The sequence below is a fragment of the Lethenteron reissneri genome, chromosome 26 (genome assembly GCF_015708825.2).
Source record: "Lethenteron reissneri isolate LAM-NWPU_2019-01 chromosome 26, ASM1570882v1, whole genome shotgun sequence".
Taxonomy (NCBI): Eukaryota; Metazoa; Chordata; class Hyperoartia; order Petromyzontiformes; family Petromyzontidae; genus Lethenteron; species Lethenteron reissneri.
The window spans coordinates 22,341,751-22,359,976 of record NC_083804.1 but is presented as its reverse complement, the minus strand read 5'-3'; the positions used below and the strand labels follow the sequence as shown (position 1 = coordinate 22,359,976).

The 18,226-nt window shown below is 48.6% G+C and overlaps 1 protein-coding gene across 1 annotated transcript in view; it reads left to right on the top strand.

The window, feature by feature from the left end:
• LOC133347875 (otoancorin-like) overlaps positions 1-16,447 on the top strand; it is a 55,954-nt gene extending 39,507 nt beyond the window's left edge. Inside the window, 9 exon segments of the mRNA XM_061560593.1 lie at positions 710-869; positions 2,019-2,191; positions 3,833-3,988; positions 5,588-5,718; positions 8,108-8,207; positions 8,209-8,248; positions 11,515-11,612; positions 12,306-12,465; positions 13,721-16,447. Of these exon segments, the coding sequence (XP_061416577.1) occupies positions 710-869; positions 2,019-2,191; positions 3,833-3,988; positions 5,588-5,718; positions 8,108-8,207; positions 8,209-8,248; positions 11,515-11,612; positions 12,306-12,465; positions 13,721-13,998 (1,296 nt within the window). The 3' untranslated portion in view covers positions 13,999-16,447.
• The last annotated feature ends 1,779 nt before the right edge of the window (positions 16,448-18,226 follow it).

Sequence of the window (18,226 nt, the reverse complement as noted above, 5' to 3'; positions counted from 1 at the left end):
CTCGCGAGCGGAATGCGCGAGCTACAATCCTGCGCGCATTCGGGGCCGACGTCGCGTCCGGGGTCGCGAGTGTGACGGGCGCGCACACGCACGCGCGAATGCTGCGGAAATAACGCAAAGAAATTTCATCATTTGCCGTCAAGCGAATGCGGCACACCCCCGCGACGTTTTTGATTGCGCGAGCGCGCGCATGAGTATACATATAATTGCTTTCCCTTTTCAATGCTAAATTGTTTTTCTCCACAGCTTTGATGAATTGGAACCCACCCCGTAGCGCTGTTGGTGTGAATGTGTAATTTATACGGCAGGGTGTCCTGGATTGGGTTCATGGTCTGAAACAATGTTTATTATGAGTCCTTGGTTGCTGTTTGGCAATAAATGTGACCGAACGATGTCCTCACTCGCAATGCATGAGTTTGATACATTGCACGCCAACTCGCTCCACGCAATCATAATCAGTGGCTCTGATTGCTAAATGACCTGAAAAATGTGTTTGTTTCTTTTAGTTTTTCAGTTTTGGAGGTACATTTTTTGCAATGTATACCCATTATAGGCCCTGTCCAGGTTAGCTTAGCTTTTGAGCACTGACGACTAAAGAACCGTTATTAAGATGATGACGATGATGACAACAGCGATGATGATGATGACGATAATAGTAAAACGTGTGGCGGAGCGACCGCTATAATCGGCAAACTGGGGGGTGGCACAGGCGGCGGTAGCGGAGGCCATGCAGAGCGTCCTGGCGAATCCGCCGACCATCAACGACACGCAGCCCGACTTCAACTCGACGCTGGACCTCACGGAGCTCGCCAGGAAATACTACGACTCCACGACCACAAGCCTCGCCTTGCGCAGCCGCAGGAGCATAGGTGTGCAGCCCCCCCCCCCGCCTCCCACGATTATAAACGCTCTCTTAGCATGGGAATCAGCGAGAGAATACACACACACACACGTAGGTGTTGGGGAATCGTGAACTGAAATGATAATGATACTTCATCTGACAACTAGTTCCACAAAATGATGTACGTACGTTGATGTATGTCTTTGTATGTTGAACGTATTTTGCACCGTATGTAGCCAACTGTGCTAATCAGAGGTGCGGGCGGGGGGGGGGAGAGCAAACTAAAATGAACACAAAAGAGACTTCTAAACAAATGCGTTTTCAGTTTAGATTTCAAAGTGCAATGCTCCCAGACGGGCGCAGAAGCGTATCTGAAAGCGCGCAATGCAGTGACCTTTTTTGTTCGATGGTTAGCCAAAAGCCGCTGCTGCAAGGATTACCGCAGCTTGACTGACGATTTATGCTCATTATAATGATAATTATAATGATAATTATAATGATATTTGACAGATCCTAGTCGGCAAAGGCCCCAGTGCAATGAATGAAATGGGCTGCCGTCCACCACAACCACACTGTGCAATTTCCTGCCCCTCCAGCCCCTTTGGGACCCGACGCAGTTGCACCGCCTGTACACTCGCAAGCTACACCAGTGTGCCAGATGAAGGCCCCCCCACCACTCCACACCACGTCAGTCGTGGGGGGCTGTTTACACATACTTCACCGTGCTGGTCAGTGCCGGTTGAACTCATGACCGGTTTGGCACATCACCGATGTTCGCTGTGGCCAGGAGTCAAACTCAGGTCGTTAGGTGCATAGGGCGGTGCGGTAGCTGCTGCGTCTCCTATGCACCCCGGTTGATTCGTGACTACTTATTGTATAACAGCTTCGCAGCACCACAGTTGCAGTGTGAAGCCACATGCTGGGTGATGTGATGTTGTTTTCACATTAATACCAGCTGTGACTCATGTTTCTGCATTAGGCTTTGCGTGAGAAGAGTCAAAGATGCGACAGTGTGACCGCATCATGTTCACGGCATATCACCTCTGTCCAAGAATGGTGTTGCACTTCAAAAATCTGCCATAGCATTGCGCTACTGTTTTATTGCTTGTCTTGTAAACGTTTCGTGATAACCGGCGAGCCATAACGTCTCGGGGTCGCGTCCGTGCATTGTGCGCAGTGTGCCCAAGCACGGAGACCATCGCGAATCTCCAGGAGGCCAACTCCCAGTGGCAACCGGAGATCCTGGCCTGCATCACCAACCAGACCTTCATCGAGTCAGTGGAGGTGTTGGGCTCTGTGAAGGGTTTCAACAGCGATCAGCTGGAAGTGCTCAAGAAGAAGTCGTTCACGGTGAAGACCCTCGGGCGCACCAAGGATGACCCCCTCCATCCTGCATGCTCTTGCGTGACCCAGTTGACTTAGACAAAGATCCCCCCGATGTAGCCTGAACAGACTGTTGCGGAAAGTTGCCGTGAGCGAGCGCCTATGAAGGCCGGCATGGCACACGAAGGGGTGGGTGGCCAGCACCACGCCTAGCCGTTTTTGTCTTCCCAGGTACTCATTTGAGGCCGAGTCGACCTAGAGAAGGCCTAGGATCCTATCAGATAATCGTCACTGCTCGTGGCCGTGAGCGGGAATCGAACCCCGGGTCGCGCACAGAGCTAACCGCTACACTATCGCTCCCCACGACCGCTCCCCATATCTTTGTTATCTGATCGGACAAAGACACACAGACAAGCACTACGCCTAGTGGGTTAGAAGACCCCCCCCCGCCAATTTTTTTCTTTCTGAGAATATAGTAACCACAACGATATATCAATCGCCACGTTCGCCATTATCTTTGTCTTGAACAGAAAATAATAGAGGAGGCTGATGTTGCAGGCAGTGGACCTTGCTCAGAGCACAGAGAGAGAGAGCGGGAGGGGGCGAAATGATTGACTGACTTACAGTTGGAGATCACACTTTACGCTTTGGGGGCCCTGGGAATTAAAAAAAAAGTTGACCAACGAGAAGATAGCGTTAAATTTCGATTTAAAGCTTTCTTGACTGCAGGGATTCATATTCTTGGATCTTTCGGTAAACTCACGTAGAAGGAAAATAATACAATAATAAAAATAAAACATTATAAAATTCTCTCTCACGACGTTTCGGCCACAACACAAGCAGCCGTCCTCAGGTGAAGAACAGGACGGCTGCTTGTGTTGTGGCCGGAACGTCGATGAGAAATGTATTATGTTAAATGTGTATTATTTTATTATTTCACTTCTACGTGACTTGACCGAAAGATCCAAGAATAAGATAGCGTTAATCGACACATGAGTTGAGCTTTGTTTTTCATTTGCCCGTGCATGCGCACCGCCGCAGTAGACGTATCACCATTCGTTGAGTCTCAACAGAAATGAAAGGTTTCTAAACTGGTGGCTAGAGCGCCGGACTTGGGCCACCCGAGTGGACTGCGAAGTTATGAACCGCAGAGAGCAAAGAGGGACAGAGGAAGTTCGACGAGAGATGAACGGGAGAGAGATGAGAGACGAACAGGAGGGCAAGAGGTGCAGATGAGGGAGTCTGCGTGCACAGACGTGAACCCAGCGGCACAGCGATGACTTTGAAGGACCCTGGTGGAGCGTGTCCAGAATTATGAACGTGACCTTAACGTAAAGACAAAGATCCCCCGTATAGCCTGAACCAGACTAGAGGGGCGAGTGCTTTTAGCGAAGCACCCATGAAGGCCAGCACGGCACTAGGTACTCATATTGAGGCTGAGTCGACCTTAGGGAGGCCCAGAACCGGTTCAGATAATCGTCACTTGGTGTTGATGGCCGTGAGCGGGAATCGAACTCGGTTTCGCCGGGTTCGTAGCGCAGCGCTGCTTACCGCTGCACTACCTGCTCCCCCCTGACTTTAACACGCACTGCACGATTATTCCCCACGCCCCCCCCCCCCGACTTTAACACGCATGATTCTTCCGCACCCCCCCACCACCACCACTAGGCATGGGGAGTCCTGTCGAACTGGACGTCGGAGCAGTTCTCCTCGCTGGGATACATCGCGCTGAACTTCACGTCGGCGGAGCTCTCGGCGCTGAGCATCGGCATCACCGAGACCGTGACGGCTTTCGCCAGCTTCCCCAAGTGGAAGCCGAGCAAGGTGGCACATCGTTCACTGCCGGGCGACAGGCGGTGAACAATTGTTACTGCCTGGCCCATTGGCGTTATTTTGGGGGGGGGGCGTGGGGGGTGGCCGTTGGACTTGAACTCGGCAGCGCCACCACCACCCATGATTGCCGATGAGATTCCCCAACGATGTGAAACCAGTGGGGAGTTTTCCCTTGTTTAAACTAATGGTGCTGGATAGCATTGGTTTCGGAAATCCCAAAAGGCTTGATGTACGAAACAAATATCTAGATAGATAGATATTTAAAAGAATGAACAGAACCGCAGGTTGTCGACCCGGAGCATAGCCCTAAGAGTTTCACAAAAAAAGTATTTGTACTGGTAGGGACCCACTGGTTCCACCAGCCCACAGGGAATTATTGTGTCCGTCGTGCAGGGAGGGGCTGGGTGGGCAGGGAGGGGCTGGGTGGGGAGGGGAGGGTGGGGAGGGGCTGGGTGGGACTGGGTGGGGAGGGGAGGGTGGGGCTGGGTGGGGGGTGGGAGGGGTGGGGCTGGGTGGGGAGGGGCTGCTCACCGCGTAGTGCCCTTATAAAACTCAACATTTAACCTACTCATGCCGGCTTGTGCCCGCCCTCACAGTCGGCCATATTTGCGGAATACACCACGCCGCCGTTGACCCTGGCCATTGACCGAGCAACCCAACGTTCCTACCAGCTCCCTCCGCAGGACAATGTGTTTCCCACTGGGGTTGTTTTACTTGATGCGGATCGGCTCTTGCTTACAAGGTGGACACGTGCTGCCTCCTAGCGTTCACTGCTGAGAATTAGCGATAAGCTGCCGTGCATCACAAATCCTTCATTATGCGTGAGATGTTGGTTTATATTCCTGCCAAAGCTAACTAAGCACCACCGCCATCATCATCATCATCGTAGTCATGATATATTTTTGTTCCAAAATGGATATCAATCCATAATCATCATTATTCATTCATAACAGGTCTCATAATGCAAAGAGAAGACGATATTTCACACGCCCCCGGGGAGTCAATAATTCAGACGTGGAAATAAAGCGGAGCTGAAATGAAGTGTAATGTGTGCCACATGCTGTCAACTGATCAACGTGAAGACACGACAAAGCGAGATGTTTAACAACGCCAGTTAAAACCTAGTACAATGATGAAACAAACGATATTCACTCATGCTTGTCTTCATCATAACCATATAAATAATATACTGTATATCATATGCGCCGTTTCAGTCGTTGACCCTTTTTCATAGCACATGGCTGGCCTGTGTGGGACATGGACACCCACTATGGGACGTGGACATCCACGTAGGGTCATTTTATAGGGCAGTGTTTATGATCAATCCGTTTCGGTTTTGTAACTTGTGCTCATGGCCAATTCAGTATGGCACAAATGATCACCATCATCGTCATCATATCACACTTACTCTGGAATTACCTCCCCCAGGTCAAAAGCCTTTTAAAATATAATTTCGCTTCTAATGAACGCCTGCAGGAGTGACAACACGGTTGTTCCGCCGTCTTGAGCACAGCGTGTATCGGTAACGCAATCCCCAAGTGCTGGAAATGCACGCCCACAGACCAGACACGTTTGTGTTGTACGTTGCAGGCATTGGTCGAAGAGTTCCTGAAGCAGTACCCTCCGGCGAACTTGAAGGAGGATGAGCTCGCTGGCAAAGGCAACCTCGTGTGTGGCTTCTCAGAGGCACAAATCCAGGAGATTCCTAAAGCGGTCTTCAGGTGAGTTTTTTTTTTCATATATATACAAATTTATATATAGGAGGCCGCTTTCCGATCTTACATTTACATGCTAATTTCTCACATTAACATCACTAGCCCCGCCAACTTTTTTATGACCCTTGGGCGACACCCATTCCAAACCTTTTTAAAACAGTCTGCTTTAGCAGCAGACCATGTTTTCCCACCTGATGACGGAGGCATGTGTTGTGCCCGAAACGTCGTGATTTATTTTATTTTATACCTACGTGACTTTACCGAAAGAACCAAAGAGTATAGCAATTTAATTGAAGCCCCGTTGATGAGATGGCCTGGTGGGTTAGAGGTCAGAGCTCAGAGCCGGCACCACTGAGATGCTGGGCACAAATTGTGTGAGTTGATGATCTCAGCCCAGTCACTGATGACTCACACAGATATCTCAGAGGTAACTCCGTGGCGTCTGCTTCCAGGAAACCGTTCTGCGAGAGATTTGAATGGATTCTTCATCTCACGCCGTGATGCTGATAGCGCAATTAGGATAAAAATTGGGTAATTTTTCATAAATAAATGTGTTTTGTACATATATGCATCATGTTGTGACATTAAACATTCACGTTAACAATAGTTATAAATTGGCGGCTTGCTGGCAGAGTGGCAACACTTGTGTCTCACTGCAAGAAGTTGTGGGTTCGATTCCGGGTCCGAGTGGCTTTCCATGTGGACTGTATTTCCTCCTCTCACGTTGCCCCCCATGGGTAAAAAAAAAAAAAAAACCCACGTACAATGTCACCGGCATTGACCAAACGTCGCGATGCTGGAAATGTACCTGCTGATTTAACACGTAGGCTTTCATTCTTTGGTTCTTTTGGTAATGTCACATAGAAATAAATAAAATTACATCATAATAATAGAATACGACGTTTCGATTGCAACACAAGCATTCGTCATCAGGTACAAACGAATGAGAGAAAAACTAGTAAACTTTGAAATATAATGCAATACAACACAGAGAGTCGGCTATAATTATGCCGTCCACATATTCATCAGGCGAAACGCGTTATGAGAAGCTGGTTGTAATCACCAGCGAAACGTCGTACTCGAATCGTAAACGTCGTGGGTTTATGCTCCCAACATATTGGCGTGCTGAAGTAGTCACGAATTCGCACGTTTTGTTCACTTGACCAACCTTACTAATTGGCTGTGTTGGGGTGGTGGTGGATTAACAACACATTTACATAGCTCTCAAACCACACGGTACACCCCAAATTCTTTAACAGGGATATTGAGTAAAAAATGTTGTCTATGTGTTGGTGTTTCTTCCTCTTGTGATGGGACTTTGTAGGATGAACGTTGAGATTTATTAGGGCAACAGGGTGACCAATCAGGTCCTGAATTGGTTTGTGATAAGGTAGGCACTGATAAGGCGTTGACAGGTATGTTTATGCGATATAGCCCAAAAAAAACTTTATCATGAATACCTGCTAAATACTCCGATTTGGATTGCACATTAGAACATCGCCCCTCATGTGAAAACTTGACAAAACTCCCCTACAAAGAGACTTGAGATTAAGTGAGGCTTTTTCTGAGTAAGCAGGTACAACAATAATACGATAATACACGACTTATTTGTTTTATATTCTATTGCGCTATCCATTTGAAATTAAAATCTCAACAGGCATTACGGAACGACAGCAAATTACAAAACGTCACGACGCCAATTTGGATATGAGGGCAATCTAAATGCAATCAAGACGTAGGCATCCTGGGAAAGGATGAATGTTGCAAGTATATGTCCATTTATTTAATGCAAAGAAAGCGACAGACTTCGACGCAGAGGATAAGATGAAGTCCCTGGGCCTGGTGAGGTCCTTATTCTCTCGGGCACGAGTTTGGGCATAAACCAGTCAGTCATTCCCACTGCTATCCCTCTACGCTTAAGCCGAAGGGTCATTGTGTCAATCATGAGCATGAGCATACTGTAATATGAAGCTTTAACCGTTCATCCACCCTCCTATTATCCACTGGGCCAAATAAATCTGCACCATTGCCATTGTTCTAGCTTGGGATAAGGGGAGAAACTCCAAAGTTGGCGAGCGATATCGGGACCGATTCCTCTCCACCTTCACCCAACGTGCACTAACCGGCAAGGTGAAGTATGGTCGATGCACTGCCATGAACGATGTGGCATGGGGACGCCTCGAACCAGCAGTTGATCAAACAAGAGAGCTGTAAATGGCCAGAATCGGAATATTTATACTGGTGGAATCCGATGAGCTATGAAGCTCATTTTCACGGATGTCTATGAGATGATTGTTGTTATTGTCGTTATTATTGCGAGCCCTAAAAGCGACGTGTGTGCATTACAAGCCTCTGACCGCCCCCCCCTCCCTTTGTGAACTCGTTGTTCCCGTAGCACGGTGGTGGCGTCTCTTGGAGGAGCCTTTTGCTCCGACAGGGTCGTGCTCAGAGCGCTCAAGGAGAAGGCGGTGGAGGCGCTGGGCCTTGTGAGCACAGTGGACCGAGTCCACCCTGCACGAGGTTGGAAACATAGCAGGTGGGGAGATAAGGACACCACATTTTACATGAGGATCGACCAGGACTTGTATGGTTTGTCAGCCCCCGCCTACTTTAACATAACCCCGCCCACTTTAACACGGCCACGCCCACACAACCGCGAGCCACGCACGCGCCCACCGCGTGGCCTATTTGCTCAAAGGGCCACCTGCTACTCCACAACCCTCTACAAAATCCTGAACCCGGGACGTTTAGTAAGCTCCCCACGACTGACACGGACGGCATTAGGTGACACGGCATGGGGTGATTTTTCGTTCAGCAGTGGATTGACAAATTGCTCAAAAGTATCATCATCATTATTCTTATTATTATATTTATATTATTGCACAGCACAAGAGCATAAGCAGCTGGCATTAGCGCTCAATCTGCTATCCCTTTCCAGAGCTGTCGATGACCATCCCATCGTGTTGATACATATCGAGCGGTCATGCGTGCCACCCACACACCTGCTCACCTCCTGCATGAGGCCGGTGTGTGCCCATAACAGCAGGCGCGTGACAATTCACGACTGCCACATGACGGCCAACAAATTGATACATTTCCACAATTCAACGTCACGATCCAATAAAAATAATCTCTAAAACAAATTCTACAATTTGATAAATGTAGCGTCCTCTAGTAGCTTGCAGGGCACACGTGAACACATTACATTAAACATATACAGTATACACATTGGAAAGTATCTGCTGTATTCTTACCCACACACGATTTGATGTGTAAAAAATATATAACGATTCGTTTTTTATGTTATAGTCGTCCATTGCAAATTGCATTTCACAATAGCCAAGTGGGAACCACAACACCAAAACAATTGCTCTGCAGTTCTCTATATATTAAGGCGTTTTCAGCCAGTGAGTGAGTATTCACTATACACGTGAGAGGGATCAGCAGCACCCAAGGAAACCCCCCCCCAACATGCGAAGGAGCAACACCGTGTCCCAAACAGAAGGGACATATGGCATCAGCCCACACTTTGCTGTACCTGTACTGCATTCTGCTGGCGAAGCCAGAGTATTGGACGTCGATGACCACGGGAAGGGAGTTTCGCAACATTTTGTCGCTCGTGCGGTGATGCTCCAACAACCCTCGCTGCTGCCCCTGCACAGTGCTGGACTACGGCAGTCACGTGCAGCAGCAGCAGCGTAGCCACCGCCGCCGTGAGCCTACGAATCGATTTTCGTTGTCGATTAATCGAAGCGTCATCATCAGTACAGGGTGCTTCAAACAAATGTTCACACTTCCGAGCATTTGCTACAATAAAATAAGTGTGCCTCTGAAGACCATCTGGAGAAGATTCCAGGCAATGTGTTGACAATAATGGCAAACAAGTGGACACTCTTTGCCTTTTTGAAGCTATTAACACACATTTGTTATCATGTTACAGTGTATTATCCGTTCTTTTTCCATTGAAAATGATATTCCCATTTAAGTGTTAATATTTTTTTGAAGCGCCCTGTAGTATTATTACTGCTGCTACCACCCCGTTGCCGGCACCGCGGAACGCAGGGCTCCTGTGCCCTGCCCTGTTGCAACTGCGTCGAGAAAAGAATTGCGTAGGGAGGAAACATAAATTTAATCTATCGACCTATCGAGCCTTTGGGATCGATGCGACGCATTGGAGCGCATTGATCAGAAAGCGCCATTAGTCAATGGATTCCGTATTTCACTCCAGAGTAAACAAACCCCCTTTGCCTGTTTTATTTGTAGATTTGTTTTACGTTGCCCGCGATGGCCCAGGTTAGCGCTTAACTTTATTTCTGTAAAGATGCAAAATCTGGTTTTGAATAAAGACCTCGGTGATGGTAGGTTGGCGTTGAAAATTTACAGATGCAAATTTCAGTCGTGCAATGGTGAACAAACGTCGAATGTATTGAACTATTAATACGAGTACAGAACACATCCTGACGTTATTAGATGCTTGCTTACTGATGCAACCTCTTATATGCTGTGTAAAGCGAGATGTCATTGCGCATGATTTGAATTACTTCCCAATGTTGTGGCCAAATGAGTGCATCGAATCCAGTGTTTAATTTTGTTTTACGTGTGTTTCATGTTCGGCGTGAAATGTGGAGGATTCAACAGATTTGCTGGTTTGGTTCGGTGCCATCTCTCCATTTAACCGCAAGGCCGAGTGATTACAGCAGTAAACGGAACTACGGCAGTGATGAGTGCCATGGTCAATATATATTTTTAATTTCGTTTGGTCTTCAGTTTTTCCAGTAAACTTACTTAAGGTTTTATAGGAACATTACTCTCTGCAACGGAGCGGGCGGTAAAGTGCTGCTCTTGACTTTACGGACCAGAGGTCGCTCAACGCGAAGCGATCTCTGCACTACTTCCGTGATGTCCGCTTCTGTTGATCGTTGTCTGGCAGGAACGCTCGCAAGTGCTCTGCGAGAAACCTGAATGGGTCCTCCGTTCCGTCACGAGGCTTGCACCCAGAGGATAATGGCGCCTAAAAGTGGGAGAAAGGACGACAAATTTAAAATGCATTTAATGCGTTATCAAATTGGGCAATCTTCTTCTGTCGTATGGATATGGAAACATCGACCAGGGCTAGGTCGATCGTCGGGACGGATGCAGAATGAACCTTTGTCATCCCACCGGGAGGAAGTGGCTATCGGCGAGTGACTCTCCGCGGTGACGCGTTCCGGTGTGCGAAGTTCGCCTGCGCTGTTGCAGCGCGGATCGTCACCTCATCATCATCGTCATCATCGTCGTCATCATCGTCGTCATCATCATCGTCGTCTTCGTCGCCACTCATACATCAGATGTGCATCCGCATCGCCCGTGGCATTTCCCCGGTGCGGTTTGTGATCACCACCCACTGCCGCGATGACATTCCCGGTGCCCACAATTCAATATCGCCGTTGTCAGACGGCAGCCCTCCGAGTTGGTTCATCTGTTCTTCACTGCGGTGGGATTTAACGGTTTCGGATCGCCGCTATGGCAACGCGACTCAGATGCTTGCGCTCACGACGACGACGGATGACAACGATGCCGCAAGGGATCTCCCCTGTCCACTTCGGAACCAGGAGGCTGCTTTTGGAATTGTGGCAGACATTACTGGGGGCGGCTTCAACGAATCGAACTGTTTGACTGTGCAAATTGGCTCATTGGCAAGCATACAAATCAATGCGACTTGTCCAGCGACATAATTAATTATTGACATTCGCAGAGGTGTGAGATAACAAAAACAGAAAGCCTACTTTGCATTACTAACGCTGGTTTGTCTTGTTTTCTCAGGGGGCTTGACACCCGCCGAGCTGTCCAACTTAAATAGCAGCCTCATGCCCTATATCAAGCCCTCAGCTGTGCCCCTTCTCTCCCTTGATGCATTCAAGGTAAGGCTGCATTAAGCGTGGAGGTGGCCGTGTGGCTCGGAGGTCAGAGGGCTAAGCCGGCCGGCTGACCGGCCGGCACCGACAGAGATTTCCCGGGCTTCAATTCACACAGCCACCTGCCGTAGAACTGGAGTGGGTTTGTGGCCTCCTCCCTGTCACCACCGACTGCACAACAACAACAAAAAGCAAACACATTGAATTTAGTTCTGCACATAAATTGGATCAATTCTAGCTCTGAGAATAAATAAAAATGTATCGGGCAGCGGTCCCCGCATTGCCGCCTGCCCTCCTTGGATCTGCTGACTGGGATCGAACTCCGGTCATCCTCGCAGCAGCAGCAGCTTTTGACGAGCCATCGAACAGAGACGGTAATTGCATCGCGTGCGCTTCTGCGGCCGTCTGGAAGGCTCTTCCTTCCGATATGAGGAAGCCACTGAGAGCTATGCACTTTTAAATCTACATTGAAAAATCATTTCTTTAGAACCGCTTCTTACGATTAGTTTGTCATCCTTCCAATGTACCTCCGATTAGCACGGTTGGCTACGTACGGCGCGAAAGAAGTTCAACGTACGTACATAACGGTGGCTCGTGGGAAGGTCTTCAAACAGCAGTGGATTGATCCTTGCCGACGGTGACGACAGCGCCGCTGCGGCCGCTTGCGGGCTAACACCACGCGTTCCGTCTGCCGTCCAGGCGCTGTCCCCGCAGCAGCTGTTCGCTTTCGGAGCCGACAACTCCGCATCGTCCACCGAGGAGCAGCGCAGCGCTCTGAGCCCCGAGCAGAGGAGCGCGCTCCTGCAGGTCATCAACAACATCGAGCCCAAGTCGCTCCCCAGCGGCCTCAACTCGGCGGGTAACTCTCGCCGCTCGCTCACTCGCTCGCTCGCTCTCAGCGAGATCCCATGGCAAGAGACCCCAGTGGGCATTATCTCGCTCGTCAATCGCGCTACCCTACACGGCACCTACTCAGCGGGTGGCTCTTGCCAAAGAGTTTTAGTTGTTGTTTTTTCATTTTTCATAACGTTGCTTGTCACACGGCTTATGACCAAGAGCGCCCGACCTCATCAGATCTCAGAAGCTAAGCGGGGAATTGAGCTTGGATAGTAATCGGATGGGCCCGACCACTTTGCACAGTAGGCGATCATAGACTGCACGGTTTACACGCCGGACAACAGAGGGAAAGTGCAGCAAAATCCATTGTTGTACTTTACTTCTGCGCTCCCAGATCAACGCTCCCCACCTTCACCAACCGGCACTGACCAGTATGGTGAGGTATATTCAAATAACCCCCACGACCCGCACGGTGTGTGGAGGCCCTCATCCAGCAGTGGTGTTGGCAAAGTGCTGTACAGTACTTGTGACCTTACGATACACGGGTGCAGTATATTGTTCAATCGAATGCATATAGATTATCGTGACTGACTGAGTGAGTGGTTGATATAAATTATTTTGGTGTTCTAGAAGGGCTGGAGAGCTGAATTGAGTCAAATCTACGCTCCTACAACAAGGCAAATATGAAAGCCAATATGTGTTTTATTTGAACGCCTAAACATTGCAGCCCAGAGACTGAGTGGTTTTACGAATAGTGCAGCATCAGCCTGAAGTTCTAAATTAATTAAGTTTGATAAAACACAAATATACAATGTCCATCACCAGTGAACCAAGTTATTCACTCTTCATTGTTGCAAGTGTAATGCTGAAGCCTCCAGCAAGCAGGTAAGATTGCTACTGATTACGAATATTGTACACGTACAGCCAATCTAACATTAATTGATGTATAAAGTGTATATTTCATATTCGTCGAGTAATTTTGAGAGAGCCCCGCGCCCCCCACTGGCACTGTTTGAGTTGGGCAAAGATAGATACAGCAGTTTCCAAACAAACACTCCCAATTTGCCTAATTGGACGAGCAAGTAGTGGAATGTGGTGTACCGCAGATCATTACGCTATTGGCCACGCTTTTGAAGTCGATTATTCTTCCGTTTCATTAGGGCCAGCACAATCACCCCTTTGCAAAATAGCAAGCTGACAAAGCACCGCCCCCCCCCGCGCCCCCCTGCGGTTGTATTTGAATCGTGAGTATCAAACGAACTCTCTGTTGCTTGCAGGTGCGTTGGGTGTGGATGTTCGCGTGGCTGTGACCAGCCTCATGGTTCTCAAGATCGTACTTACTCGCGGCGGTGGCCTGAGGCCTCCTCGCCTGTGCGGTCACCGCGGAGAGGGAAAGGTTCATGGAGAAGCGCAGCCTCTCTCCGCGATGCTTTCGCTCGCTGCGCTTAGCCTAACTTTGATCGTCTTAGCTTTCGTAAATCGCGTGCGACGGCATGCAGGGCACGCGTTTTCTTGCGCTGAGCCATTCCGTGCGATTGATTTAAATCACGCGTAGCTTTTAGGTGAAACTATCTTGCTCTCGAATTTATATTTTTACCCAAAGATGATTCAACTGTGGGGGTTTGCGGGTGGCTCTGAATTGTTTGAAGTGTCGTGACGTCACGCATGCGGCCGGGCAACCTGACCACCCTGGAGAACAGAATTGACCAAATGATCTCGATTCTTTCGTGGGATTAACATCGCGATAAAAAATATAAACAAATGTAAGGCTTATATTACGATTTGCATTTTTATTTCAAATTGGATCGACCATTATATCATGTTCATAATAATACAAATATACATTCTAATTGTAGTTACAGGAGGCAAGGATTGGTTTGGAGCACTGTGACCAGACTTCAATCCCCAACCACGGCTAACATAAGTCAGGAGTGATATCTGAACCGGTTTTGACCCCCCACAGCCAACAACCTTCACTCGTCCACACTCACCATCGTAGGTGAATTCTGCTCAAACAACCCCCATAACCGACACCGCGTGGTATAAGGCCTTCGTCCAGCAGTGGACTGACAAAGGAAGGTTTTGGCCCATGACCAGTTCAGACATCACTCGCTGCTGCTGTTGTCCGTGAATCGAACTGAGCTTAGCAGCTTCATATCCCAGTGCCCTAACCACTGCACCACCACTCCACCCCCTTATTTTAAGTTGTAATTATGTTGTTTATTTACCCAGGAAGGCCAGTTTGGACGGATTCAGGGAGAGGGGGTAATAAACGTGAATTGATCTGTCCCAAGCCCGAACATAATAGCGCCTTTGTGAGCGAACGTTATTACATCATCATTTATTCTGCCGCTTCGCCATCTTCTTGGGCTCATTAGCCCAAGCGCTTTTAGAGCGCCCGCTGCTTATTCACTTTGCGGGCGGCTCATGGTTTGGAATCTCAATGCAGCCCAGTAAACAGCGTGACCACTCGAACAATTCACGCCGCCGTTGCTCGAAAGTGGATGCTTCATCTCACGCGCGGTGGCGTGCACACCACGGCTGGAGCCTTTATCCCACGCTACGTACCCCCCCCCCCCCCCCGGATAGGCACACAGCACTCGTCATCATCGGCCGTGATCAATCCACTGCTGGATGAAGATCCCACGAAAGCTGTCGTACCGCACGGTGCCACGAGTTCACAATCCGCACGCGCACACACGGCCAAGGCATCGTGCCGCCATCAAAATTACAGTAAACGAATCACCTTCACTTGCATGTAATTGCTCAGGATTTCAGCTGTATAATTGAAGATCTTCATAAAATGTGTACACTTATTATCGGTAGCCCGTCTTAAAGCTGCGTTCCACGCCCGCCGACGCCCAGTGCACGAATGATGAAATACATTTTCTGATAATGTGTGAATATGAGATATTGTACGAATTTGCATTGTTTTGGGAGGAAGGTGTCAACATTTTAAGCTACTTTTTTCCCCCTTGGATTGCCGCCACCACCGACGGCACATTCTGGAGCTTGCGCACCAGCGCAAGAGGTGTGAACCTGGGCCAGTCAGGCAAAGATAAAGAGAGGCGGGGGGGGGGGGTCATCTCGTGTGTGAGATGAGCAACCGCAGGGCTATGAGCTGACTATAGGAGGCAGTACAAGAATAGGTAGGTTTGTTTTTGACATACCTGTGCGGAGGTTGCGTTATCCACTAACATATGTGGGTTTTCACTGGGATCCATGGTCTCCAGTCCAAAAAGCAATACAACTCAAAAAATATATATTGGATGGACGTCCCAACAAGCAGGGCCCATATGAAGGTCTCAAGGGGTCAGTGCGGGGTTCCAAAGGTCAATGGCTGTTATTGATACCACAGTACAACACGTGCCAGACTGACGTCACCAAGGCTCATAAAATATATAGCTCTGGGAATTCCACATTCCCATGGTAGGGGGGATAATATCTTCCTGCATAGTCGGACACATTGACCCTACTGGGCTGAGAGGCTGAGTCGAGTCCAGACAGGGATTTGAATGTACAGCACCATTACTATACTCGCAACCTTCTTACTGTGAATCAAACTGTCACGGCACCACTTGGCTTTACATTTGACACGTATGGCCCTTTTGTCAAGCCACTGCTGGATTGAGGGGTCATGGGGGTTATTTGACCATACTTCACTACGCAGGTCAGTGCGGGTTGGTGAAGGCGTGGAACGTAGTATGGTAGAATAATCTATGTTGCTGCACCGGTCTTTGCTGACGTCGGCTATAAGCAGCCTATAACACCTGTTTTTACGCACGGTGATCACCCATCCATGCGCTAGCCAGGCTCAACCACGGCTTAGCTTCTGATGTGTGACGGAAGTCGGGCGCATTCCGCTTGATTTGATCGTAATTTCTGTGCCTTATATATTTCATCGTGATCTCAATCTCCCATCAATGTGTGCCGCGACGTCCCTTAATCCCGACCCACGGCGCGTCTGTCTAATCCACAATAAATGTTAGAGATCTGCAAGCGTGGTCGGGAGTCGTCGCGTGCCTTGAGTGACTCTCACTGGTGGAACTGGAGGCAGCGAGGTGTCTGTCCATAGTGAAATAAGTTCAACATACTCAACTAAAACTGTAAACTATTTCTTGTTTGAACAAGGTAGGGCCCACTGAGCTATATGACTCTTTTTCAGAAGCGACCTGGCTGTCACGAATGATAGCTCAACGAAATGGCTTATCACGTGGACATTTATAGTAGCCAAATACTCTAAATGCACATCGATTCTAAATGCGGAAAGAAAAAATCGGATGCCCCTGGAAAAAATCAAAGCGATCACGCGGAGACCTTGCAAACTCCAAACACACAAGCATCAGCGTCGGGATCGAACCCACGACCATCCTGTATACCAGGCGAGGGAGTTAACATCTCCTAGCCACCGTGGCGCACCCACATACATACATAGGGGCCGTAGGCCACCAGAGAAGTGAAGAGAAAGTGAAAACTGACAAGACGACCCCTGGGGCAGTGTGGAAGATTGCTATTCAGGGCGCTGTGCATACCACACGCACACAACATCAAGGCGGGCACGCCACTTCAAGACAGACACGTTGTATGGAGGCTTGTTAGGTTGGGTTTTTTTTATTATTGTCGTTTATTAAATTGCATTTAGCACGTATAATACAAGATTGTCACATTAGCTTAATGCAGGCTGCCTTGGGTTAACCGCGTGCGCGGCTCACGACCAACATTGACACACGTAGAAAAATAAGACCACGATTTAGTTTTACACCACAACGCCGCTGTCAACGTCCGCCCACGACGCAGCTGCAGGCGAAACACCGCTTTACAAATACGGCTCTTGGTTTGGTTAAAAAAAAAACTCTTTCCGACAGTCTGTACATTTGTTAAATCTGTCATTGTGGTTTGGGTTTCATGTGGCTGGTTAAATAATTGTGCAGAAATTGCTGTGGTGGTCTTCGGTCCTTTACAGGGGGTCATGATAAACTCGCTTTCCTTCAAACTCACGCCTCCTTTCCTTCCAAGTTCACCAGCCTACTCCGTTCAAAATGCAATTGTTGGGTTGCACACCGCACGCGCCGGATGATTGCTGCGCACGTTCAGAACGCGACGGGGAGAGCGCCGAGTCAAATTGCTGGCGCTGTCTGCATCACGGAACACAGCCAAGAACACGACACTTCTCCTCTACTCGAATCAACGTTCTTAGGTCAAGGGCAAACAGATGTGCACACATACAGCAGCAGCATTGTCGATCTTAATTTGATTCAGCACGCTCTAGGGCTCGTGGTACCAGTTTGCCAATCATCAGGCACGCGCAGCATGTCATTACTTATTTCGATTTTTGTAAATGGACATTGCGGGTGGGAGGGGTGCGTGGAATGGCATGGCACGGTGGGTGTCAAGGACTGGAGTTTGGGGGTGGAAACCCTGGCATGGAATACGTTACATAGATACACAAAAAAAACATCTGCACGCATCGTGTGTTAGCAAATATAAGCCCGAGTTCAACTCGTCACGTAGCGGAGTTAGCAAATAATATTTAATGCATAATTTAATTAGTCATCTCTGTTTAAAAACACAACAATAAAACAGATAACACATAAAAAAATCAAGGCACGTGTATAAAGACATTTTTTTTGCCTTTTTCTTTTAATATTTTTTTGTGTGAAAGTGACGTTTTTACAAACGCCCAGCGTTCGTGTACGTGCGTTGCTGAGGGGACATTGTGGGCGGAGGGGAGCGGGTGGGAGATTCGAACCGGGGTTCAATGCAATCAGCGGTGAATAATTCGG